This window comes from Pleuronectes platessa, chromosome 8 (genome assembly GCF_947347685.1).
Source record: "Pleuronectes platessa chromosome 8, fPlePla1.1, whole genome shotgun sequence".
Lineage (NCBI taxonomy): Eukaryota > Metazoa > Chordata > Actinopteri > Pleuronectiformes > Pleuronectidae > Pleuronectes > Pleuronectes platessa.
This window is the reverse complement of record NC_070633.1, coordinates 18645745-18672411: the sequence shown is the minus strand read 5'-3', so window position 1 is coordinate 18672411 and position 26667 is coordinate 18645745. Positions and strand designations below refer to the sequence as shown.

Here is a 26667-nt window from a genome sequence, read left to right as displayed (position 1 = left end):
AGGTCCTTGCTATTGAATATGAGGTTAGCATCAGTACTGGTTTTATAATTGTCATGAATAACACTTAGGCTAATTCTAATCTGTATGAGCCTAAATGATATTCATGACAATTATAAAACAAGTACTAATACAAATAGAAAAAGATAAATCATCCATAAAACACAACATAATAACATATTTGTTCTTTTGAAAAACTCTCAATTTCTATTGGTCCTCACAATAAACTTTGCAATACACTTCGGCAAAGATACGTTTTATTTTTTATTTTATTGGACCCCTGCTGATAGTTTGCAGAAAACCGTGAGTGCTGCTCCTGACTGAAGTTAATTGTAATTTATTATAATGGCAAGTAGAATATGGTGATAAAACAAGGAAATAGAACACACAGATAAAACCAGAAAGTAGAAACCACATTACTTTAGAGCTGCTGACAGAAATGGGCTTAGTTTTACAGCTCTGTTGACGCTATGGGAGTGTCCACCACCTGTTTATATACATCTGTGTCTCTATAACATTTGCTTAAAATGATCAGTATTTAAAATCGAGACGGATCAAAACTGATATTTTAGCCCATGTTGTTATTGATATTTGAGAGTCCAAAAAAAGAATTCGGGTATAGTGGTTATACCCTTTTATTCTTGTAATATTTGGACTTTATACTTCTGTCTCTGTCTACTCAAACTGTCCCTCAATTTCCCCCCATTTTATGTGAGTAATCTTTCTAGGGTGGAGGATTAGGAGTAAGATAGAGTAGATAGTATATTAAATATATCATAATTTCCCTGTTGAGTGAATTTAGGAACCATGACTTTGAGCAACAATTGAACTGACTTGACTGGCTCTCTGGTGGATAAACTACATGTAGTTTATATGTAATGGTGACACTGTACAGAGGCAGTCTCCTGTACAGCAACAAACATCAATTCGATATAGATCTATGAGTCAGTCGTCATTGATCTGTATCACTAACTCGCTGAACACGAGTAAGAACAGTCCCTGTGGGGAATGTTAGCATGATTAAGATGATTTGGCTTCACTTTTGGAAGGCTATCCTGTCGCCCATCTGTAGAAGCCACTTTCATATCTGTACAGCTTTCTTAGAAATTCACCAACCTATACAAAAACTCACTAATTCGAATGATGAATCCAATTTGTTAAAAATTTGAAATGACCGTTTATGGTTTTAGTTTAAGCAGGTGTGTTAACGAAGAAGCAGTAACACAAAGAGTAGCTGAACCCAGTCTTTATGCTAAGCTAAGCCAATCATCCCCTGGCTCCAGTTCCATGTTAACACAGAGATTTGAACGATATTGATCTTGTCGTCAAACTCTCAGCAAAAATTAGCATATTTCCCAAAAAGCGGAACTATTCATTTTAATGACATTGAATTGAAAAACAGACGTGCCTGAAAAAAAGGATGTTTGGGGCTAATTTGTACGGAACTCAAGTCAATAGCAGTCAAAGCTCTTCCAGCCTCAGTGACACTGACTACTTCCAGGCAGTGTGACAACAGAACAGGGTAAACCCCTCTGCGACCTGCTGAATTAGTCATGGCCCACAGCCATTAGACCTAATGCAAAATGTCTGAGCGTAATTACCTCTCGACATCGTAAACTTGTTTACTGCACCAAGATGAGCAGCAAAATGAGCACCCAGGGCCAGAGGGCGCAGCGAAGGTACCACATGGCACATACTCCCTTTCTCTGTACACACAAACAAACACACAAACGTACGCACACACTCACACTCGCAGGCAGAAACACACACAAAATCATCAATATTGCCCGAGGCAGCAAAGAAGTAGGACAAATCAAGCTGAAAATAAAAATAAAACTGTTGTCTACAATGTATTAAGCAGCGTACGCAGCACAGAGGTCTGCCTGTGTGATCTGAGCAGACACTTGATGTTGTTTACAGCGGCAGCTCTGCCTCGGTTTGATTCATGCTCAGTACTTGTGCATCAATTCTGCGAAAATGCAGCGATATACAACGCTGATGGTGAAGATGGTGTTTTGCTTAAAAGGTGGGAGTAAAACGCACTTAACCCCGGGCCTGTCTACACACACAGGTTTGTGACTGAGTGTGGCAACACAGGCAAATGAGAGGGGAGGGGCAACAAGCCGAGGAGGCACACACAAACAGCACCCATGTGTCAACACTCGTTGTATTTCATTACATATTAAAAAGCAGAGAGAGGTGGGTGGTAGAGATGGAAAGATAGAGTGTGTGTGTGTGTGTGAGGGGGAGAAAGAGGGATTCTGGGTGGGCGAGAGAGGGGGAAAGATGATGTCCTGCTGTTCTGTCTGCTCTTGATCATTTATACATCACACTGCTAGAGAGAGAGAGAAAAAAGAGAGAGAGAGAGAGAGAGAGAGAGAGAGATGGAGATAGAGAGTGAGAGAGGGAAAGAAAGAGAGAGAGAGAGAGAGAGAGAGAGAGAGAGAGAGAGAGAGAGAGAGAGAGAGAGAGAGAGAGAGATATTATCTGTATGTGAGAGTGTGTGTGTGGCTGTGAGGATTTGTGTGTTTTTGCACACGAGCACAGATATTCTCTGTTGAATAAAGCTTCAGTGAAATGTCACTTCAATCTGACGTTTCCAGAGAGAGAAAGGGAGAGAGAGAGGGAGAGAGTGAGGGAGGGAGAAAAAAGAGAGCGAGAGAGAGATCGAGAGAGAGAGAGCGAGAGAGAGATCGAGAGAGAGAGAGAAAGAGAGAGAGAGAGAGAGAGAGAGAGAGAGAGAGAGAGAGAAGGAGTTTGTTGTCGAGTTAGAACAAAGTCCAAGTTGTATACATGCACAGTGCAGTTTGGATCACAATGTGCATGTAACCTCATTTGGTGCATGTGCCCTAAATCATTGTTTCATGCAGCCACAGTACAGTTAAGAACAGTCTGTCATTCAAATGCAATGCATACGCTGAAAGAACAGCAGCATCTGGACGAAGATACTTTCTTCTAGAGAGAAATGTTCTCTTTCAATTTCAATTTTCCAAGTGTCTAGAGTCTTTGGCCGCAGGCAGAAATCTCAGAGACAAACTATTATATCGAATATCGAAACTATTAAAACTACCAGTGAGGCTAGATACCACTAGAGGCATGTAAGAAAACATTTTAAAGTTAAATTTAAGCTCAAGGGATTAAACTATGATTCTGTTAGCTTTTTTTAAAGATTTCACTAATACCGACCGCACAGTATAAAGTGAAAATGGGAAAGACACGCAGCAAGGGGCCGGGTCGGAACTGAACCCAAACTCAAGCCTCTATATGCAGAATGCCTGATTCTGTAACTTGATCAGATAGATTATCTGATTATAGTCAAATACGTATCATCATCAATATATCGTCTTTTGTCTTGTGCTAACAACATGAATACAATGAATTTTTACCATTTTCCTGTCCTATACAAATGAAATGATTAAATGATTCATGGGAAAAATACCCAGCAGATGATAAAAAATTTAAACAGTTTTAATTAAAAATTCCAGCCCCTAGGAAAAGCGGTATAGAGAATGGGTGGGTGGATGTAGGTTGGTGATAGTTTCCAATCAGGGTATTAGCTATTATCTGGGTCTAAGATGCATTCACGATTTAAAGTCAGCAAATTTGCAAACTATCGATTTATGAGAAAAATATTCTACTCATGAATGAGCTGAGGAGATTTTTTTTTAAATCATAACCAAGAAAATTGATAGATGAATTTAATTAAACTCTGTCAATGTACATTATTTGAATGAATGGGACATTGATCCCGAGATAACAAAGACCAGATTAATTCACCACCTAATACATTGATCTGCTCCACCGGCCGAACAGCTGCCCCAGAGGAAAACCCTCAGAAAAACCTACATCAGACACGATGAGTATTCAAATATATTCAACCTAAAAACTGTGTGTGGCCACTTCTGCTGTCTGGATGCTGTGGATAGACGAGCTCCAGGCACAGCCCGACTGTCCCGCTGCGTTCAGCCCTGTATGATCAGCGAACATCAGCATCGCCACGGCCGAGGACCAGAGTGGTTTTTATCGGGAGGAGATTTATTGGCTGGTGGGGGAGAGGGAGGCGATCTATAGGGGGAACGGGAGGAGTAATCCGTCAGGAGGGCAGGGATTACAGCAGGTGTGCCTAACAATGCTAATGTAAAAGAGAGATGAAATGCAAGAGAGAGGAAAGAGTTTTTTTCTTGGTACCATTGTGTGTAATTCTCTCTGTGTTTGCCTGACATATGACTCTGAGTGGAGCCACCGCTCCTGCCATGATGACCCTGCAGAGGATGAGGTTGTCTGCGAGGCTGGGTGGACATATCCTGACCTGTCAAGACGTGTGCGCGTATATGTGTGCGGAGAAGTGGGAGTGATGGATTGTGGGTAGATGAGGGGGGAGCTGACGTGGAGGAGCGATGACTCGGTGGTATGGGGCTCAAATCGGAGCAGGAGGAGCAGGGAGAGGGGGCCATCAATCACCCTGGCGTCTATCGAGTGGATCTAGGTGTTCAGGCCCGGTCCCGGCGGGCCACACGAGGTCCCTCGCATGTTAATTAAGGCGACAGGGGCCTCGACATCAGCAAATAAGCTGCGGTTCGAGTGGGACAACGTGACTGAAAGGGGTCGAGGAGCAGCTGCCACAACCCAAACATGCACATACCAACTCACTTCATTGACATAAATGGAGGTGATCGCTGGAGTGTGTTCAGCATTAAAATATTAATGATAGTGGAGGCTTGCGTGTTTCTTCTTCTCCTTCCCTCTCCTCCTCTCCTTCCCTTTCCACCTCCCCTTTCCTTCCTCTCCTTTCTCCTCCACTCTCCTCTTCCTTCCTCCTCTTCTCCTCTCCAGCCCACCCCACCCGACTCCTCTCCTCTCTCCTTCACTCCTCTCTTCCTCTGCTTTCCTCTCTCCTCAACTACTCTCCTCTCCTTTCTCCTCTCTCCTCTGTCCTCCTCTCCTTTCTCCTCTCTCCTCTCCTTCCCTTTCCACCTCCCCTTTCCTCTTCCTTCCTCTCCTTTCTCCTCTCCTCCCCTCCATCCCACCCCACCCCACTCCTCTCTCCTCCACTCCTCTCTTCCTCTGCTTTCCTCTCTCCTCAACTACTCTCCTCTTCTTTCTCCTCCTATCCTCTGTCCGCTGTCCTCCTCTCTTCTCCTCTCCTCTCCTCCTCTCCTCTCCTCCCCCTTTCTTCTCTACATGCCACAGCTGTCCACAGAAGGTCAGCAGTGGGGAGAAATAAGTGAGAGCTGGAGGGAATAAGAAAGCAGAGCCCCAGTGCTGCCCACTAATGAATATGAATAAAGTGTGACTTGGTCCATATTTGCAGGAGTTATGCTTGTTGCATATGAGCTGCACGTCTGCTGATGATTTACTTAGCTAAGAAAATGTTTCACTTTAACAGCAGGAAAAACACACAGACATTTTAAACAGTGACCTCATCGCTGTCACACGTTAAGGACGAGATAACAAGCAGGACCTGCCCCCCCCCCCCCGATATTGAAGGATCTTTTCGCTACTTTTTGTTCTTCGCTTAGTGTTTCCCCGCTCATCACTCATCCTCCTCACTCCTCCTCCTCCTCTGCTTGTAATGAGCGAGAGAGGGATACTCCACATATCAGGCCAGACACACACACACACACACACACACACACACACACACACACACACACACACACACACACACACACACACACACACACACACACACACACACACACACACACACACACACACACACACACACACACACACATAAATGAACCAAAAGCAGTATCAAGCTGCTCCAAACAGTCATGACACACACACACACACACGTTGCACACACACACACACACACACACCCTCCCTGCAGCACATTCAGACTCTTTAATCCTGCCTTCCTCAATCCCCACTTTGCTCACTTCATCTCTCTTTCTTTTCTTTTCTTTCTCTCACTCTTTCTTATCGGAGCTCCCTGACAATCTTGCTCATGTCTCAGTGAATCAGGCTGCGAACCCCGCTGCTGAAAACCTGCACCTCTAGCCCTGATGGCTATCCAGAGAGAGAGGGAGAGAGGGGAAGGAGAGAGAGAGGGGGGGAGGCAGATAAAGTACACAGCTTGAAGTCAAACACTCAGCGGGAGGTTGAGAAGTAAAAGAGAGAAGATTATGAAGGGAAATCTAATAAATGAAAGTGGGGCTCGGAGCTTGGTGTAGTGTCGACTGCACAAACTGAGCAATTAGATGCCAGAAAAAGGAGAGAGACAGGGGTGCTGGGACGAAGAGTGATGGATGGATGGATTGACGGAGGGATGGAGGGATGGAGGGATGGAGGGATGGGCAGAGCTAGAGGAGTGAATGAACAAGAGGCAGGTGTACTCACACAGGCAGGCATCCTCGCCCTGTTACAAACGACTACCTCCCTGCCACGTTAGCTCCTCCGCCACGGTGACATTGCTACAGCCCCTTCTCCATGGTACTCGAGGGGGTCCAATCTCTACCCGTCTGCCTCCACTCTTTTTCTTCTTCGTCTTCTTTTTATCAATTCCTCTCGAGCTTCTTTCCTTCCCCTCCCCCCTTTTGGTTCTCCCTCTCCCTCTCCTCCTTCCTCTGCTGCCCCTTTCCTCTCCCTTATCGCCCTCCTCTGCTTCTCTTGTCCCGGTCCAGAGAGTCTCCGGTAAGGTCCTGCCGCGTCCTGCTCAGCGCACGGAGACAAGCGCGCCTCTCTCCTCCTCTCTCACTTGCTCTCCAGCGGTCTGTTTACACCCACTCTCTCTCCCCCTGCACTCTTCCTGTTTCTCTTCACTATCTTCTCCTCTTCCTCAGTTGCTGCTATCTTTGTCTCTCCCACTCATGTCTCACTGAAGCTGGGGGGAAAAAACAAGGGGCGGCTTACACTCTGCTGAAGTGCAACAGCGGGACCAACAAAGGGATGGCAGCAAGAAGAATGAGAAAGAAGAAGAAGAAGAAGAGGAAGAGGAAGAGGAAGAAGAAGAAGAAGAAGAAGAAGAAGAAGAAGAAGAAGAAGAAGAAGGGGCAAAGCTGTGCAGCCAATGAAACGATAGGGAGGCAGAAAAGCAAGGCTGGAGACAAAGAGTCGAAATTGTGCGCGAGAGCACTGCAGACAAGAAAGAGGAGATGGAGAAGTGAGGGGAAACGCCCCCCCCCCCCCCCCCCCATTCACCCTCACCCAAGTACAACAGAGTGCTCCAGATTTAGACCTATGACTTCATCAATTCAAACCCACGTGCAGACACACACACACACACACTCTCTCTCTCTCAGGGAAACGTGCACACGTAACCCATGGGCGTTCACAGACAGACTTGCTGAGTGCTCCAGATATAGCTTCATGACTTCATCGGGGGAGCAACGCACCCCCCCAACCTTCAAGCCCCCCCCAGCCCTACCTGCTGAAAGGACGAGGGGGCTCATTCATATTGAATCAAGCTGAAGGGAGAGAGAGAGAGAGAGAGAGAGAGAGAGAGAGAGAGAGAGAGAGAGAGAGAGAGAGAGAGAGAGAGAGAGAGAGAGAGAGAGAACATTCAGGACAAGGGGATAGGGTATATTCCTCAGATAGATGGCGAGAGAAAGAGGCAGCAGACGGATAGAGATAGAGATAGATAGAGAGAGAGAGAGAGAGAGGGATGCAGAGTCTAAAGGGAGCTTTACTTTGCAGGATCCTCCATGTGAGCATTCATGCATGCATTAGCTCACTATTCCAAATCCTGCACTCCATGTTTCCTTTTCCTCGTTTTCCTTGTCTTCATTTTGCCTTTCCTCATTTACCAGCGTCAGTCAAGTAGATTAACAGGCGCTTCAAAAGAAAGGCAAAAGACTCATGATCAGAAGAAACTGTCAACACAGACCAACTAAGATGACGGCAGCATCTCACCAGTCTCCCCAGAGGAGAGCTTCTCCCAAATTGTTGCCACAAAGCTGGAAGTACACTGTTGTCAAAAACAACCATATCTTGAATAAAACCCTTTTAATGCTATCAAATTTATCTCGCTATCAAAATCGGGAAGCCAAACCATGAAACAGACCAAAAGTACACTTAAGTATGTAGTACCACCATATGGTACCTGGTTGCATTATATCAGCTCTTTTGGATGTATAGTGCACTCTAGTGGCAAGTCTGCATAATTCCAACCTCTTATCTCGAATACACACATGCACAATCCTGACGGACGGGCTACTGTGAAACAATTTGCAGCATACATGAACAGTGCATTGTGATCACAGAGCACCACAACATCCTCAGGATCACTGGATAATATCGCCGCACATAAAGAGTCATGAGCCTGGAACCAAACAGAGGCGATAAGACAGCAGGCTGCAGATTTTAAAGTGCTGGTGGGAGGAGAGGGTATCGTAAAAGAAGGAGAGGGAGAGAGAGAGGAATGGAGTGAGAGGGAAAGAAAAGGGGATAAGTGGAAGGGAGTTATCCTGGCCCGACCCTCCCCTCGTCTTTCCACTACACGCTTTATGCATTACTGCTAAGAGAGAGAGAGAGAGAGAGAGAGGGAGGGAGAGGGAGAGCGAGAGCGAGAAAGAGAGAGAGAGAGAGAGAGAAAGAAAGAGAGAGAGAGAGAGGCTGAAAGTTTCTAAAACCTCTGAGATGGACGAGGGTTGGGGGACTCTTTCTTTCTCTCCTTCAATTTGTCACACACACACACACACACACACACACACACACACACACACACACACACACACACACACACACACACACACACACACACACACACACACACAGTTGACGGAAGGGGAGGGAGAGAGGGAGAGTAAGAGGGTGTGAGGGAGACTATATCAGCACTGAGGAGATAAAGAGGAAGAGACAAAGAGATTGAAAAAAGACATGGACACAGAGAGAGAGAAATAAGACTTGGCGAGCACGACCAAGCGAAGGGAGATCAAGCCTCTTTGCACAGATGCTATTTTAAAATCCATTTCCACCCAGTCCTTTAAAGGCTGATTACACTCGTCACGGCCAGGCAACTGCAAACCTCGTCTCATTTTTGCATCTTTGCATCTTGTGACACATCTCCACATCTCCTTTCCTGTGTATTTTAAGCATCTACATACATGCAAATATGCATACATGTTTCATGCATGTTCAATTTTACATCAGCACTTATGTTTTCCAGATGCGCTTTGTGCTCTCTCCACGGGTCAATGAAAACCCAGAGGGGTCCTTATCAATGAAGGCTTAGCTTGTCCCCTCCATTAGCAGCCATGCTAGCCTCAGCACACTGTCAGCTCACAACCAGGAAAGGTTACGACCACGGGCGTCTGCCAAACGACTTGAAGCCCCGCGGGACCTCTGTGTGGAGCACAACCACCGAGCAATGAGCATAATTATTGTGCTTTGAATGCAGTTTGTGCAAATATGCATCAAATAATAATGAGGCCGATTCCATTCTCTGGTGATTAGGTAAAACTCCTGATTCAGCTTCCAACAGCAAGAACACGTTCCACATGAGGAGTTCACAGTGTGTTACTAAATATGTGGTGGGTCTGTATGATTTTTATGCTTTTTCCTTTTTTGCATCTCATTCAAATCCAAGAAAAGACATTTGAGAGTTGATAAAACAGTTGGATCTGCCCGTAAATCACAAACAAGCTATCACGAAAGAATAAAGATCTTTGTGATCTCCACCTACCTGTCGTGGTCGCGGCCGACACCCCACACGCGGATGCTGCTGATTGGCTGAGAGTGAAGCAGGCTGTGATCGTCAGGGTCCACCAGGGTCAACATGCGGTCCTGGAGCACCAGCAGCATCCCTTTACCCTGCAGCACCAAACACATACAGTAAAGCTGGTGGAGCAGGACCACGTGAGGGACCAGAAGGTGATTCCAAACAGGACATTATTAAAAAAAAACGACACTACTACTACTAGTCATGTAGAATGACAATAATTATAATCAATTTTTTTCAGATTTCTCTTTAACTTTAAGTCAAAGGAAATAAATTAAAAGAATATTAGTTTGCTTCCAGCCAGGAGCTAAATTCAAGTAAATTGATATATAAGAATAAAACAAATGTTGTTGTTATGATTTTCCTTTCTATTAAAACATTAGCTCCACTCCATGTGACCCACTGACCTCTCCCCAGACCCCGGCTGAGTCCCGGATGTCCCTCCTGCAGTAGGACAGCTGCCTGATACAGTGGTGCACGGCCAAACTGCTTCTCCCCTCGGACAAGTCCTGCTCAGCCATCTCCAACCAGCCCAGAGATCGCACTGGAAACGACTGGGAGGAGGACACAGAATCGTTTTGTTACACTAGAGAATTCAAGAAGTTGCTTTACTTCATCATCCATCTATTCATCCGTTCATGGACTTTCCCTCTATCCAGTAAGGGATACCCTAACCCTTCTTTGTGTTTCCAAATTACAATTGAGATCTTCCCTTTTAAGTGCCGTCTTTCAATTTGTTGTTCATGATAACACTGACTTTGGTATAATAGAGGCTATGATGAACTGTGACACGGTAAATAGTTCAAGCAGTTGGATGATTAAACGGGTTGTGAATAAGTCTGATTATCCAAAACCACTTTGTAATAAATAACAACATTTAAAATGAGCTATAAGGGAGGGAGCGTACTCCTGCCATGCTGATTGGCCTCTTTAAAACCATATTGAATACACATCAGATACATATACCACCTACAGTTCTCTTCCATCTGCTCAGATTAAACTCAGGAAAAACTTGTGAGTGAATATGAATATGACACTCTCACTATTTCTGTGTGTGTGTGTGTGTGTGTGTGTGTGTGTGTGTGTGTGTGTGTGGTCTGCCTCTCGCCAACAGCTTTAACCGAACTCTCTGCACTTTCTCTCTCTTTCTCTACCACAACAAGGCGCTCCTCTCTGCTGAGGAAACTCTCGGGATAAACTCCTGCAGCTCTATATCCGTGTCAAACAAACACACAACTCGTACACATACAAACACACGATCACACACTTCACCTACTCCTTCCACTGACCAAAAATATTCTGTTGGGCTCTCTTCCTCATTAAACTTTCACACTTGCTAAGATCAGAGCTGAATTCTCACACTCCTCCCCCGTGTTTCTTTCGTTCTTTTTGGAATTTCACATGTTTTTCTTCCACTTGAATTTAATATTTTACAGTAAAACATCTCCAAGTCTCATTGCATGTCCTCTGGGATTTAGGTTTGTTCTGCTCAGCTTAGATAAAGTAAAAAATCAGACTAAACAGGAAACGTATGTATGTTGTACTTTTATTTTGGGCATCAAAAACATGGTGATTATTAAATAATGTCATTAATTAAAGATGTAATTTACAAAACATAGTGGAACTTGTTTGTATTCAAAAGGGTCCAAAATATGATGGCATTGAAACCCAAATTCCATAAAGGAATTATATACGTGTATCACTGTCAGATAAAATATTTATCCTTCTTTAATTTGAACAGAATCTGACAAAAGATGCATTTTTTATTTTTCACATTGACTCTCCCTGTGAGCTCTGGTCAAGCATCTCTATAACTTCCACAAGGGGGCAGCAAAAAATAGTTTGCCTGAAAACACATTCACCACAAGTCACCTCCCACAGTCACCACTGAGTGGCACTGCAATGAATGGAGAGAAAGAGAGGGAGGAGCAGATGCTGGTGAGCAGGTTCATTGTGTCAGTGCATATAAATATAAATAAAGCCTGGTGACCTCCTTTCTTTGTTGTTATAGATGTTATACATAGCAACAAAGGGTTATTGGAAGTATACCATGTTACTGATACAATCTGAGTAACATTTGAATTTATGCAGAGTTTGCAATAACACACAAACAACTTAGATGATTACTGAGATGGTAGTATATGAAACCTACCACCGGGTGATAGTTCATAGAGTAGAAATGATCTGAATCAGCCGGGTCTCCAGGATGCTTTTGGTACTGAGAGTAAAAAACTGCTTAAGACTTCATCCGTCTCCAGAAAACGACGTATTCCTTCATCCTGCAGGTTTTCAATACCCGTTCTACATGGTTGACACACACTTGGTGAATGCAACTAATGATCGTGAGCAGTTTGATAAGGCCTGTCTGCTTCAGTATAGTAAATAAATGAAAAAACGTTAAAGGTCCAGTGTGTAAGATTTAGGTGAAAGGGATCTATTGTCAGAAATTTAATATAAAATAATCATAGTGATTTTCCCACTTGTTTCATCTAAATTGTACAAATTGTTGTTTTCCTGACGTTAGAATGGGCCCTTTATATTTGAATATTTAATATTTACATCCTCTCTATGGAGGCAACCATGTTTTCTACAGTAGCTCGGACTGGACAAACTAAACACCTTTTGAGTTTTTATCACAACTGAAGGCTACGACAGGTTCATATTCATGTTTGGAAGGGAGGGTGAGGTGAGGGGTGTTCAGCTGCAACATGCAACTCCAACACTAGATGCCACTAAATTATACACACTGAACCTTTAACATAGTATAATCATCATCAATTAATGATGATGACTTAGTTTTGTCAATCGGGAAAAATGGGTATGTATGCCCGTGTTATTATTGTTGTATTGATCTTACCAATGCCTCTTCATTGGGGAAAGTATTGTTGAGGTCCACCGTCTCTAATTGGGCTGGAGGGCTGCAGGGTAACAACGTACATAGTAAATAATTACTGTCAAGTCAAATTTCACAAACTAGACATATATCACTACATGAAAAAGCATCACTGCTCAGGAAACACTAGAATGAAACTCTGCTGCAGAGTATGTGTGTATTACTTGAGGTTAAGTGAAGCATAGCGGAGGGTGGCTCCCTCGAACGCCTTCAGACTGGGATCTGGATAGACTGGATAGTCCTTCAGCTCCTGGAGCAAAACAGACAGATGTTCATAGAGACATATTAAAAACGTCCGATCCTGAACCTGATTAAACCAGCGTATCTGATCTCATTTGCATTGTTATAGCCACAGAGGGGACAGCTCATATGTGAGATATTCATCTATGTTGAATATGCAGCTGAGACTGTACAGAGACACTGTGGTGAGCTGATCTCCATTTAATAAGTGCAGCAGTGAAAGCAGAGATAGATCAATATCACCATCAAGCTTTTAGAGGGAAGTGGAGACTGAAATGTTACTCAGATGAAGCAACGCTAATATGATTTAGACAGGAAACTCAAAGATTTTGTAGCTCTCATGGTAAAAACCTCAACATCACAATAAAGGACCACATAAACAAAATGTATTTCAACCTTTACGGAGAGAGACTATTTCAATGAGTGGATAAATTTGGCTGAGTGTTGTACTTTGGCTGTGCAGGTGGCGGCGTTGAGAATCGGTCCAGAAGAGGTGACATCATCTGAGGGGGTGGAGGAGGAGGAGGAGGGGCAGGAGCCGGAGGGGGAGGGGACGGGCTCCACCGAGCTGTCAGATATCAGACTGCTGGGGCGCTGTGGGAGAGACAGAGGCATACATTTAGAGGAAAAGAGAGATGCAGCATGAGAGACCCAGAGACAGAGAGAGAGAGAGGATGGAGGGCACTTCATTGATCCCCTGCTTCCTCCATTACATTGGACTGAGATTGTGTATTTGCAAGTCAAACCATCAACATTTGAAATTAGGGAGGTTCATTTGGCTTCACTGTTTGGGGACCTGTCATATTGTCCATCTTTATATACAGTCGTATCTACATAGGGAGCAGGACGGATTCCCAGGGATATGATATTATACATAAGAGTGGAAGCAGATGTTACAGAGGGTCACTCAAGTCACTAAACCTCAAATGTTTTATACAACAATGTGTAAAGCAGCTCTGAGAGAAATTGAAGAACATGTCAACACTAAATCCACACAACACTGAGGATTTAGTCTTATAAATAACAGACCGCTGCCTGATCAAAAACAGATTCTCTAGTTCCTGTATTTAAAGTGTTTGCTGACCATGTGACTTTATCTGCGTTAATGTTGCATATTGCATGAGACAAAACAAGCCTCAGCTTTAGTAAAAAACAAACACCCACACTGGCTGAACCTATGTAGCCTACAAAGTGAGTTAGATCTGCGGGTCCTCTCACCTCGATGGGGGGCTTGAGGGAGTCCTGTGATTCCTGTTGTGGGTCGCGCTCAGTGTCAGACTCGCTGTCAGGAGAGGTGTGTTGGTTGCCAGAGGCAACGGGTCGGTGGTACTGCGTGGTGCCGGTGGGGATGTGCCAGAAATAGACCTCTGATGAGTCCGAGATCTCCCGCCAGCCTGGGGGCAGGTCGCCCTCGCTCCATACATCTGCTGATGGGTGACAGCGGTACACAAACACATATTGAGCCTTTCACACAAACACAAACATATGTATGTCTGTGCACAGGCGGGTTCTGCTGAGACACATTTAACCATAACATATGCATATCCAAAAGGCTCTATAAACACACACGCACACGCACACACGCACACACACACACAAGTAAACAGGGTCATTTTCAGAGATGGTCAGTCTGTCCCTACTTAGTTTCTGTTCTAATAAAAACTCATCCTCTGTTTTAAGCTCAAATGGGCATCATACCCCCCCCCCCCCTCCTCTTTCTGCTGGTTTATTTGTTCCCTGTCTGGTTTCTAATATTTGGTCTCCAAACCCACACAGTCTCTAACTAATGCTTAGTTAGAGAGTGTGTGGGTGGTACATCCTTGGCAGCATGCGGAATACCCAGTGGCAATTGGGGGGTCCCCACTACCTAGCTATCCAGTGTTATGCTGAAGTATCCTCCCCGTATCGTAATCTGAACATGTCCCCAAAAACAAATGAATAAAATACCATCAAAAGTGATTATTATATTTTGATTATTTTGATGCTCTCCACATCAATACACTAAGGCTTGTGTGGTTAAAAAAACAACTGATTATAGCCTTTGCAGTATCTGGGGGGGAAATAATCTTTAAAAATATTTTTCCCAGAGACCCCTCCGAATTTTGCTGCGGAGGCTTTCAGGGGGTCTCAAATGTCAATCAAGTCTTTTGCACCCAGATCCTTGATAAGGTTCCTGCAGTGTTACTGTCTTCTGGAAAATTTCCAGATCAGACAGTGTGTGGGCGGTAGAGAGGGGGAGAGGGGAATGAAAGGGGGTGTGCGATAAAGGATGATTAAAGGCTGACGAAAAGACAACACACTCATATCCAACCTGTCTCCTTGGGAGTCTGAGGAGACGGCGTCTCCTGGGACAGGGTGGTCCAGCTGGAGTCTTCATCCCCTGAAGGAGTTTCAGGAGTCAGGTCCATTCTTAGGCCCACTTTGGGGAGCCCAGTCTCATGTTCAGGATCCGGCAGAGGAGGGGGTGCTCGGCTCCTGGCAGGGGGGCTCCTCTCTGCAGCTCGGGCCTGTTTAGGGGAGGAAGGTGGGTACTGTTGCAGGAACTGGTTCTCATTGTTGGGGTGCAGCTCCACCTTGATCACCCGGGGCTGGGAGCTGCGGGGGGGTTTAGCAGGACTGCGTGCGACAGTCTGAACCTGACCACAGAGATCCCCTCTGACCTGGGCTGGAGCCTGGTTCTGGAGGGGGTGAAGGTTGTCTGGGAACCACTCTGGGCTGCTGGTGGAAGAGGAGGAAGTGGAGGAAAGCGGGGCCTCCACCACCACTGGCAGCAGGGGCTGTCTTATGGTAGGTGTGGGGTCATATTCCTCTTTCTCCTCCTCCTCCACCACTGGTTCCACCTCTTCCCTCTCTTCAGGGCAGGTCTGCTTGCTGCTCGGCTTCTCCTCCTTCTGACTCTCCCTCTCTTTGGATGGACTAACCTGCTCCTTCTCTGGAGACGGCTGTTGCTTCTTCTCCTCCTCCTTCTCCTCCTTGTTTCCCCAGTTGAAGTCTAGATCCAAGCCCTTCCCATGGTACTCCAAGAAGCTCTTGGTGCGTCTACGGAACAATGACTGCTGTGAGTTCTCTTTCCCCAATTCTACCCAATCAGAAGTCGGGTTATTAATGAGATCATTGTGTATTTTGCCCTCTGTGGTAGCCCTGCTGAGTTCCAGCTGCTGGCTCTCAGCTCGTCTCTGCATGTTGGCTCCGTTCTTGGCCAGCTTGGGGTTGGTTGCATTAAACAGCGAGGAGGAGGAAGAGGAGGAATAGAGGGCTGAGCTGGAGGAGGACTTGGTGGGGAGGCCCCTCCCTCTGGTCACGGGTTGGTTTTTAGACGACAAGTTGTCGCTGATCCCCATGGCGCTCCGCACGCTGGTCATTGCGTATCTCTGACGGCTCTTCGGCAGAGTGGACGAACTTCCGGTCTCCACGGACTCCTTAATGACATCACGCCCGTGCAACTGGTTGTACGACGAACGATTGGCCAGACCAACGTTGGAAGGAGAGGAGCCGGAGCGGGAGAGCGGAGGGGTTTGAACGGACATCATGGCCGATTGGGAACACACAGCTGTGATACAGCTGAAGGGAGAAGAGATGCAACATCAGAAACCATGTCACAGTGTTTAACCTGATGTAGCTGCAACACATTATAGCCAGATCCTATTTTATATTAGAGTCATGGTCAAAATTATTGTTGAATTCATCCAAATTAACCAATTTATTTACAAACAAAACTGTTTAATGAAATGTCCATGGTGAACAGATGGAATGAAAATGAAACAACAGGAAATGAAAGTTGTATAATAAAACACAGAATGCACAACAGACACAATTATTGGCCCCGTTCTATGATTAAAAAACGATTTGCTAAATAAATACCAATGGCAGCAAAGCAATTGCCAAAGAAAATCTAAAGTCCTGATTTAAATCCTTGTTGTGTAAAGTCGCCCCTGTATCCTGACATGCTCCCCCGAGTATATGAACTTAAAATTCCGCTGTGTTTCGAATTTGGAATGTTTAAAGAAGTATATTGTGATATTAATATGTCAGAGTTTGAAAAATAATATTTTGAGCTATTCTTGAATATTCACAATTGCAATCATTAGTTTTGTTAAAATGTATTGAATGATGAAAACCATAATTTAAATTAGTTTAGTGGCCTGAGCTTCCTGGAAAAATCCACTGGTCCATTTCCTGACTCTCTGTTTTGCTGAGTCAGTCGGAGTTGAATCATCACTTCCTCCTTGTGGTTGAGCTTCTTTTAAGCCCACTTATCTCTATAGCTGGCTGTTGGTTGGTCACTGTGTTATTCACAGGGAGGGTTAGAATACTCCCTCAGTATATATTGCATGTCAGAAAATGTAATATAATACAGAGTTGTTTTGGGGGTTTTACAGCCACACATGAAGCTGATGAAACACCTTTAGGGTTGACGCAGAGTCTTTTCCAGCCTCTCACCCTCACACCACATTTGGATAGCAGGCACATGTTTGGGTTGCATTACTTAGGTGTTTGCCTGATTTAATTAAGGCTACGACCCCGTGGAAAGCTGGCAGGCCACAAATGCAGTTAGAAGAACACGCCAAGGCCGCAAGCATATAATGTATAAACATCCTTTCACCCAGTCACGCAAACCTCCAACAATGCTGCAGCCATCATCAGCACCTTTTCTTAGAAATATGGAAAACGCACACGCAGCAGATTTTAAAGCACGACAAGATCTTGGGAACAGACGGTGGTGGAATTTGAGGCCGGAGCAGAATCCCTGGGCAGTGCACTTTGCCTGTGCGGGGCCCCTATCCGCCCTCCGCTCCCCGGGTGGCAGCCGTGTTGTCCCTGTGTCACTGAGCCAGACAACCACAACAACCTGTTTGTGCTGAATCTGCGCTCACACTCTCCACGCCTGCGACTCGCACACAAACACGGGGTCAACAGGTACAAACTATACCTGCACTGAACCGCACTCAGGCCCTCCTCGAGCCCTCAGTGGCACTATTGTCCTGTTTTTTTGGGGTATATTTTCCGTTTCATTGGCTTTTACCGTGCTCTGCAGGGTCAAACCGATTTGTGCATTAGAATTAGCCGGATCGTGCCAAAAAACTGCCCTGGCACGAAGATAAACATCCTCAAAAACAGACACAAGCCTCACAACAACAAGCTGTGCCTGGAGCCACTGAATCTGAAAATCACAGCACGTTTCATGACTCAGAGGATGAATAACACGTCCCCCCCCCCCCCAAAAAAACAAAAAACAAACTGAGATAAACAAACAGCACATCATCTCATCCCTCCATCGTCTCCTTCTTCTATTTTCTTCAATGGACACAGCAGCCTTTCCTTTCACCCCCCCCCCCCCCCACCATGTCTCAGCATGGTTAAAGTGTGTGTGGGGGGGGGGGGGGGGGGGGGGGGGGGGGGGGGGGGGGCGAAGAGAGGATGCGAGGGAGAGAGGGGAGGAGGAAGGATGGTCAGAAATGGGCGAAAGCGAGGAGAATGACACAGCAGTTTGCCGGACAGTCCTCAATACTACAATAAATGTGTTGTGCTCTGATACAGCAGAGGTCATTGATGGGGTGCAGATTTCAGCAGCACGGCCCCAGGACGGCAGTGACACAATGAAACAGTTAGTGTTAGGATTGTTGTTGCCAGTTGTGCTATAGAAAACGACAGATGTGTACTTGCATGGTGATAAAGGATGAGACTTACAGTTCTCTCTCTATTTCCTGAAGCAAAGGTTTCAAAACACGATCCACGTCTCACCTTGTTCACAGGGTTCACAGGTGGGGCCGTTTTCAGCTGAAGGTCGCCTGAAAAGGAAACAAGAGAGGCTCGTCACTTCACAGCTTCCACAGAGGCATCATCACAATCCCGTCCAGGTACCGACAGAGTGAGATCTGAGGCCTGTCCAGAGGAGAGCACCCTTCCACCCACACACCCCTCTGACCCACTGCTTCACCGGAATGAAATGCAACAGATGAAAGCTCGGGCTGCGCAGGAGGATGAACTTGAAAGAAGTGGATGATGTCATGGGTGGAGTAGCCCCCTCGCCTCCTGACGGAGCTGGACTCCCTCAGCGGAGCATCTGGCTGTGAGATCATCTTTTTATTACATCTCTACCGTGACGCCCAGCTGCCTCGTCCACAGACAGCGGCAGCATCCAGACACCTCTCCGGCTCCATCAGCACCGCGGCGCTGGGAGGGGAGCTCCATCTATTTACATCCACTCACCGCTTCGCTCAGCCACCGGGCGTCTGCGCCTTCGCGACGGCAAACACACCCGCACGCACACGCACGCTAGTGGAGCAGGAGCGATGTCGACAGCCGCTTTTTAAGAGGCGGTCCGCCCGTAGCTGCAGCCGGGACAACCCGCATAGGATCACATCACAGCTCGACGCCCCGGCTCAGTGCTCGCTGGCGGCCAAGCTGCGCGTCTTCTCTGCGCCACAGGATCCTGGAGCTCCTCGCCGCCGAGCCCCGCTCAGCCAATCACAGGCGCGGACGCAGCACGCTCGGCGCACGAAGAAGACGCAACCATAATAAATCTGCCGGTGTTGTTTTTTTTTTTTCCAGCTCAGGTAATGAAGTCACACATCATCGGGGTCTTACGTCATACAGGGGGGTCTGCAGAACCATGAATGGTTGGCAGTGATGTTTACTGGATATGACTTTGTATTTATGTTGTTGATGTTTAATCATTTCTGGAATTGTTTTAATTGCTAACACATTTATAGTCGTCTACTAAATACAATGATTGTTGTTGTGATTAAACTGCTCATCAATGAATTTTAATATTCATTACAAAGACAACAGTCACTTTAGTTGTTTATTTAACTCAACATGTGCGTTTAACAGGGGCACATCTTCCTCACAGTGCATTTGGTTTACAGGTTGGACACATTATTTTAAACATTATTTATTTTCCCATCCTCTTCAGGTCCTCCTCTGTGGCTTTGGCAGCACTGACCCACAAACTATATCTTAAGGTTCAAATATGACATTAATGTAAAGCACTTTTTCCGTTAAAGAGGTGTAAACCCACAGAAACATTTAGCAGGAGATTGGATTATAATGTTTTTTCATGTCATTAATCCCATAGTAGTGTTGAGAAACAAGAATCCACCTAGGCACCGAGAAAACGTTTGACCCACTGCAGATTACAGGGAAGCTTATTCATGATCATTGGACACATATGTTGTCACCAGACCCATACATAACACACATGTCAACACTAACATACTTAAAAAAGGTATAAAAGCTTTTCACTCAAATCCAAACTTCACATTAAACACTTTGACCTTTCCCCTCTGTGAAGTAACAGTACATTCCTCAGTTCGGCCTGCGCTGGCTCAGGGGCAACTATCCAATCCCCACAGTCCACTGGCAGATTCCTCCCTCTGTGCTTTGGGGATGGAAGTGAAGGGGTGTGGATGGCAGTATAGGCGGGACACACAGGCTCCCGGTGCTCCAGGAGTGAGGCAGGATGGGAAGGGTGGCGTGGAGACCTGTGGCGGGAGGGACACGAGTGGCCAGAGCGGCGAGCGGCTGCTGGAGCAGACGATCGGCCACAGAGAAGACGGGAGCTGAACGGATAGAGCGCAACACAGCATCTTCAGCTAAAGAGGAGAGGGAGACACAAGGGAAATCGATTGCTCAGTCTCACAGATATTATCACTGCTGTCTGGGCTGATTAGAAGCTTCAGTGTCAGTGACTAATGCAAATGCTTTTCTTTCCAACAGAGAATGTGTGCTTACATTTTATGCCTCTGCCTTTAGGAGGCGTCAGTAAGGCCTCAGCCTGCTTGTTGCCTGCCTGAGCAGCTCGTTTGTAGAATTCCATCGCTGCCCCCAGGTTCTGTTGCACCCCGAAGCCGCTCTCGTAACACTGACCCAGGAACAGAAGGGCGGTGTCATCCTGAGCACAAAACAACACATAGAATTTAAGTTATTTGATCTTTGAGAATGAGGATGACTGATATATTACATAGGGAAGTTCTTTGTCTCAGAGATAAAGCCATTGATAAAACCCTTGAAGGATCTAGAAGTGAACTCACCCCGTTCTCTGCTGCCATCTGCAGGTATTGGACAGACTTGCTCTCGTCTCTCACTGGCTCCTGACAGTAAACTGATGCGAGGCAGAGCTGAGCCTGAAGAGGGACAGAACGAGAAAAAGGTGGTTTTCAATAAAAAGTGAATTAACATATTTTCTTAACTCTGTATTCCTTATTTACACTAACAGCAACCAAGGATGGATAATGGCAATAAATTACTTAAAAACTATATTATTTTAGTGACATACAACACTGAATAAGAAGTTTCCTTTCATTACTTCTACCTTAGTGAGTCCAGCTCCAGCAGCTTGTTCCAGCAGGTCAACTGCTGTGTTCAACTCCTCTGGACCCTGATGCCCCCTGGTGGTCAGGAGCAGCTTTGCATAGCGGTACTGAGCCTGTGTGTGACCGCCGGCTGCTGCCTGCCTGTAGTAATACAGAGCCTTGAAAAAAAGAAAACATCGTTTCAAGATTAACGGAGAGAAGAGAAGAATAGGATTAAGCAGTAAAGAAAATAAAGTGTGCTGTCTGGATCCTCACCTTCTCTTTGTCCTTGCTGACTCCTCTTCCTTTCTCATAACACACAGCGACGTTAAACTGGGCTTTGTTGTAACCCTGCTCAGCTGCAGCTAGAAAGCAGGTAAACGCTTGGTCGTAGTTCTCACTTTTGGCACTTTCCAGACCTGATACAAACACAGATATAAAGATATTAGCTTAGGATAGAAAAACATTTGAAAAAAGAATGTAATGAAATAAAATAAAAAGCACAGTAACAACAGAGTTTATCTTGAGTAGGAATCAATGTGTAAAAATGATTTGGTGTTTGACTGTGTCAGTAAATTATTACCTATGATGTTGAGGGTGACTGATACGCTGCTGTCTCCAACCTGTCTGAGGTTCTGTATTGCTCCTGCTAGCCTCTCCTCGTCAGACAACACGTCCTGCAAACAGAAGGAGATAAAATCAACAATAAAGATTAAATGAGAAGCCGGTCAATCCTTTGCAAGAAAACTAGAAAATGCTGTTGATTTATTTTTAAATAAACCCTGGAAAAGGTAAAGGAAGTGGACTCTCACCTTCTCATTAGCATCCTTAGCGTCTGTGTTGTCTTGACTGGCTTCATTCTGCCGGAGATGGGATGCTGAAAGATGTGATTCCTCTAAATCTGTAAAGAAAAACACATTTGTTATTATAAGATAACAAGACAAATACAACGTTTTAATATTCTTTCAACTATGACAAGCAACGACAACAGAACAAACCAGGTATGGGTGAATCGTGGTTGAAGACTGCCCTCTGGTGGTCAGAGGTGGAGCTGTGATCAGTCAGATTATCGCTGCTGCCGTGAAGTATAGCGTCACCTGAACTGCTGCCGCTGCTGCTGCTGCTCTGAGCTGCAGCCTGGTCGTGGCTCTGTCTCTCTGGCACCACCTCCAGGCACAACAAACTGTTGCTCCCCCTGGGAAGGACATCCCTCCGAGATACTGTACAACCCAGAGACAAGCGAAAAAACAGTCAGGATTCGGATTCAAAAGAAAAATAATAGTTATAGCCATATATGTGGATTTATTGAGTGGGTAAATCCATCAGAGAGTTTAAACAGTTGTAAAAAGGAAACCATTAGCACTCACAGATCTCCAAAAGGATGCGGTAGCCACACTTATTCAGCGAGGAGGGGGCTGTCAGGGCTCCAGGCGCTGGACTGGGTTCTGTGCCTGGAGAGAACTTAGAGTGGATCCTCCTGCAGAACTGCACAAACAGAGCGGCTGCTGCACCCTGGAAAGAAACATCAGTTTCAACGTCTAGTCGTGGCAATAAGGATGTGAATTTGTGCTCCAGTGAACTAACAGGTAATCATCAGTTTATATTGATAACCTGGACACAAATAAACTGTTCTGGAGAAAAAAAATCTGGTCATAAAAGGACAAGAGCAAAGAGAATTAAATAGCTACAGAGGAAATGAGAGCAGGCCTACTGGTGCTTAATGGCAGTTTCATTTGCTTTTATTTATTTTTATCAATGAGTATTGTTAGTTTTTCTATTTATTTCAATTGAATAAAAATAGCCTTCAAATGGTGACTCTTAGCAAGTCAATCATGCAACATGAGTTTGATGAGTTTAAACGAGAGTAGCTCCCAATAGGTTTCTTACAATAACAATTTCTGATAAACTGATGCCATCCAAAATGTAATACTGGACATAAGTGTTGGGCGACTGGACAAATATCGTCTATCTGCGATCGACTCAGCCTTTTGCTGTTGCACAGGTATACGTTCAATTTAAAATCCAGGTCTGCCTCCTTGAGAATTTAACTTGGTGAATAAATAACCAGTTAAGTCCGATTCAAACCCTGGATGAGCCTCCGCCCCCAAAGTTGCAGGATAGGTCAATTTGAGCCAGAATGATGCTATAAATAACCTCACTGAGTCATTCATGCTAGTAGGATTAGCGACGCGACCTCTGCTCAGGCTCATATTGAGTCATATACAATTTTGTTAAGCAGCTCCTGGTAGAGAAGAAGAGACTTGAAAACTTGCATTTAACCATTCAACTGAGCAACGTGTACGCACACTCAGCGCAGGCAGGTGGACGGTAACCAGCATCAAGAGGGCTGCTGGCCGTGCACAATGTCATTAGCCACAGTCGGCAAAGCAGCATTACATTGTTTATTCCAGTTTTTCTGATTAATTACCTCGACTGTGTAATGATCTGACAATATTTTCACATTTCGGAAAATAACAAAGCTGTCTAAAGTAGTATTTTGTTCTCTTGCTTTGCACAGTCCCAGCCACAACCAGGGCAGTGACTAATTGGCAATGAAGCCGTCTTCAGTGGGTCCTGTCTGATTGATCTGTACTGAAAAGCAACAAGACGAAAATCTGTGTGTGTGGTTGTGGCAGACAAATCATTTAATAGCATATCTTATCACCATCTGTTTGTTTATTGGGAAGCTTCAAGTGGAGGCGTCCTTCATCTGACCTCATCAGGCTCTTTTTCAAATATCTGTGTCTGACAGATGTTCGGTCTGTTTTTACATCTTAGTGCTTATTTAAGATCACACACGTTCAAATGTATGAGCCACCAACCCCCTGCTGAACAGATGGGTAATTACGTTGGTTGTGTATTTAGATTTGAAAATGTAACTACAACAGACTTACCCATCCCACAGCATCCAGCACAGTGTAATGTGGAAGCTCTGTGTAGCCAAACTGGAAGGTCCTCTGTTTCTTCCTCCTCTCTCCATCCTGCTCGTTCTGAGAGCTGAGAGAAAAAAACAGCTTAAATAACATCAAACAATTTAATTTCTGTTCCCATCTCCAGTCTCTTGTCTTAAAGCATCAAAGAAAGATTGTTTTAAGGCAGATGTCTTTGTTTCCGTTCTTTCGACGAACCCCGTTCACACACACTGCAGATGCTGCTGGATGATGCAACCAGCTGAAAATGTTGCAGAGAGTGTGATACAAGGAGAGCAAGGGTTCAAAGAAGGGGTAAAGGAAGAACAAGAAAGCACAAGGACAGTGTAGGACGCTTTTTTCATCAGCTGATTATATGGCTGGTGGTTTGACAGCAGAGAAGGAAAGAGATCAAAGTGATGCTCAAAAACCTTTGTTTTCAGAAAGGAACAAGATGAAGTCACCTGTTGTCAGAGGAGTGTCGGGAGGTGGCGAGGACAGTCGAGCTGTTGAAGACCTCATCGTCCACGTGGTGGTTCTGCGGCAGTCGCAGGGAGCTGCTGCCATGGCATCGATGCAGAACTGAACAGAGAAGCGGTGGGATGATAAACACAAAAGAGATTAGAATTTAATGAGGGAGGGAGACATTTGATGGCTTTTGCAGAGGTGGTAGGAACTTAAGTAATTTGATTTGACAGGTGAACAACACAGTGGCATGCAGTAAAATAAATTTAATTGTCACTATAACAAAGACTGTCTGGGTAGCTATTGTAAAGGACAAGGGTTATTTAACAGAGAGATACTTATTTCATATACAGTTGGGTCCAAAAGTGACCACAAGTTAATTAAGTTTCCAAACTAAATTGATAAGTAAATCAAAATCAATAAGTAATAAAAGACATCCATCCAGACAGGTGTATAAGAACTGGTAGATAATTAAGAATTGAAGTTCAGACAGACTGATCCCAAAAACTACCAATTCAATGTCTTGCAAGTCCTGATATTAATATTCGTATTACTAAGACAGATACCAACTAAAAGTAATCTATCATGTTGAACAATCTTCTTTGTGCTGTGCAGGAATGACCTCTTCAGAGAATCCACATAAGGAACCTAATAATGAACAACGAAAGCTGTCTGGTGTTTGAACATGCATGTAAATAAAGAGTTCTCTAAAAAGGTATGCTGCATGTTTGGCAATTATTTGGTGGTAACCATAATGTTTTCACTAATAGTAATTCATAAATCATGACCCTTGTATTCTGTAAGATGTTGGTAAAAACTGCTTTAACAATTCGCAGCCTTAATATCTGTATTGACTTGGAGATCCAGACCCTGGTATTACTTGCTATTGGCTTAAAGCTATATTTTATGTAACGGGATATTATCTGACAAATAATGCTGCTAAGATGTCACATTATAATTTCTTCTAAGTTAAAATAAGTTGTTTTGCTCCTGAGTAAGGTTGTGGTTTTAAACTCCAACAATATTACCATCAAATTATATATTGAACCTTTGTTTTATTGCTTTTGATGGAAACTTTATTTGTATAGCACTTTTCAAAACAAGTATCAAAAGGGCTTTACAACAATCAATAATAAATTTACAAACAATCATACTCACCATATCACAGTGTTTGGTCCCTAATGATATATATATATATATATTTTTTTTGATATAAAAATATGTATTTATATTGAATTTAAAGGTTTACACCTGCTCGAGTTTAGTCGAGGAAAGTAAATTCAATAGTTTTAAAGTCATGTGAACAGTGGCAGGTGTGTGTGTGTGTGTGTGTGTGTGTGTGTGTGTGTGTGTGTGTGTGTGTGTGCGTGCGTGTAAGTGTGTGTGTTTGTGTGTGTGTGTGTGTGTGTGAGGACCTAATTACAGTCTAATCGTGAGGACTCCATTCACTGCTGGTAAACAACTACCAGCAGAAACAACATGGCAGCAGCCTGTACAACACTCTTCTCTCACCTCTGCCAGCCAAACCCTGGACTCTCCACATGCTTCTTCTTCTTCCACAGCGGGTGTAAACTGGCGACTTATGTCCGAGGACGAGGAGGCATGTTCGGGGTCGTCAGACGGGTCGTCCCGCCGCAGCGGCCGGTTCCGGTGCTGCGGTCACTTCAGAAACACGAAACCAGTCACGAGTTTGTGTCAAAACAGAACCGGAAGTGATGCAATCGAGAAGGTTTGAGAAGGTGGTGTGCCAACTCACAGCGCCTCTGTGCGGCATGTTGGGGGATTACAACTCAGTCATTGTGGGCAGAGGTTAAATTTCAATAGAAAAAGGAGGATGTTGGTTTAGGAAAATAAAATACTATGTTTCATGTTCTAATATGTTCTAATGTTTGTTACATAACAAAAAAAGAAAATTAAAAGTAACAGTATTAACTCACTGATGGGGTTTCCCACCACAATACCCTGTTTCATTGGAGATAGACTACTGCATAAATATGAAACTGTATTTTGAAATGCCATTTCATATCCAGGACACACCTTGTAATTGAATACCTGAAAGAATACGTACTAAATTTTGGAAATACGTCCATCATTTCTAAAATCAATAATTTGTGGAGGTTCAGCTCACCTGAGGAAAGGCATGTGTTTTATTTTTCAAATAAAGATTTTGCATAGTCATGAATTAAATATTGGGACCACCAGTAT

The 26667-nt window shown here is 44.6% G+C and overlaps 2 protein-coding genes across 4 annotated transcripts in view; both read right to left on the bottom strand.

Moving 5' to 3' along the window:
* The window catches only part of LOC128446309 (amyloid beta precursor protein binding family B member 2), a 30505-nt gene extending 11428 nt beyond the window's left edge, over nt 1-19077 (bottom strand). The window contains exons 1-9 of one of the 3 annotated variants that reach the window (XM_053429324.1): nt 19005-19077; nt 18537-18583; nt 15106-16355; nt 14013-14221; nt 13245-13388; nt 12719-12804; nt 12519-12579; nt 10069-10215; nt 9626-9753 (exon numbers count right to left, since the gene is read on the bottom strand). In XM_053429324.1, the coding sequence (XP_053285299.1) occupies nt 9626-9753; nt 10069-10215; nt 12519-12579; nt 12719-12804; nt 13245-13388; nt 14013-14221; nt 15106-16324 (1994 nt within the window). In that variant the 5' untranslated portion in view covers nt 16325-16355; nt 18537-18583; nt 19005-19077. Of the gene's footprint in view, nt 1-6342; nt 7109-9625; nt 9754-10068; nt 10216-12518; nt 12580-12718; nt 12805-13244; nt 13389-14012; nt 14222-15105; nt 16356-18536; nt 18584-18732; nt 18956-19004 lie in introns of those variants that run through there. The other 2 variants (XM_053429325.1, XM_053429326.1) reach the window with 2 other exon arrangements.
* A 508-nt stretch (nt 19078-19585) lies between these two features.
* Nucleotides 19586-26164, bottom strand: dele1 (DAP3 binding cell death enhancer 1). Its single transcript, XM_053428712.1, has 12 exons — nt 25975-26164; nt 24462-24579; nt 23983-24085; nt 22456-22600; nt 22087-22308; nt 21901-21989; nt 21672-21765; nt 21365-21507; nt 21109-21267; nt 20828-20920; nt 20529-20688; nt 19586-20389 (listed from the first exon to the last, which is right to left on the bottom strand). Exons 1-12 carry the CDS (start codon nt 26003-26005, stop codon nt 20133-20135), a joined length of 1614 nt encoding a protein of 537 aa, XP_053284687.1. The 5' UTR covers nt 26006-26164; the 3' UTR covers nt 19586-20132.
* Nucleotides 26165-26667: the final 503 nt, after the last annotated feature.

What these genes read in the sequence shown, in the direction of transcription:
- dele1 (XM_053428712.1), bottom strand. Translation starts at nt 26,005, where the DNA reads ATGTGGAGAGTCCAGGGTTTGGCTGGCAGAG. An exon ending in CCACGATTCACCCATACCTG is followed by an intron (nt 21,990 to 22,086) that starts GTTTGTTCTGTT and finishes TTTTCTTTACAG; the next exon opens with ATTTAGAGGAATCACATCTT. An exon ending in TCAGCAAGGACAAAGAGAAG is followed by an intron (nt 21,268 to 21,364) that starts GTGAGGATCCAG and finishes CTTTTTTTCAAG; the next exon opens with GCTCTGTATTACTACAGGCA.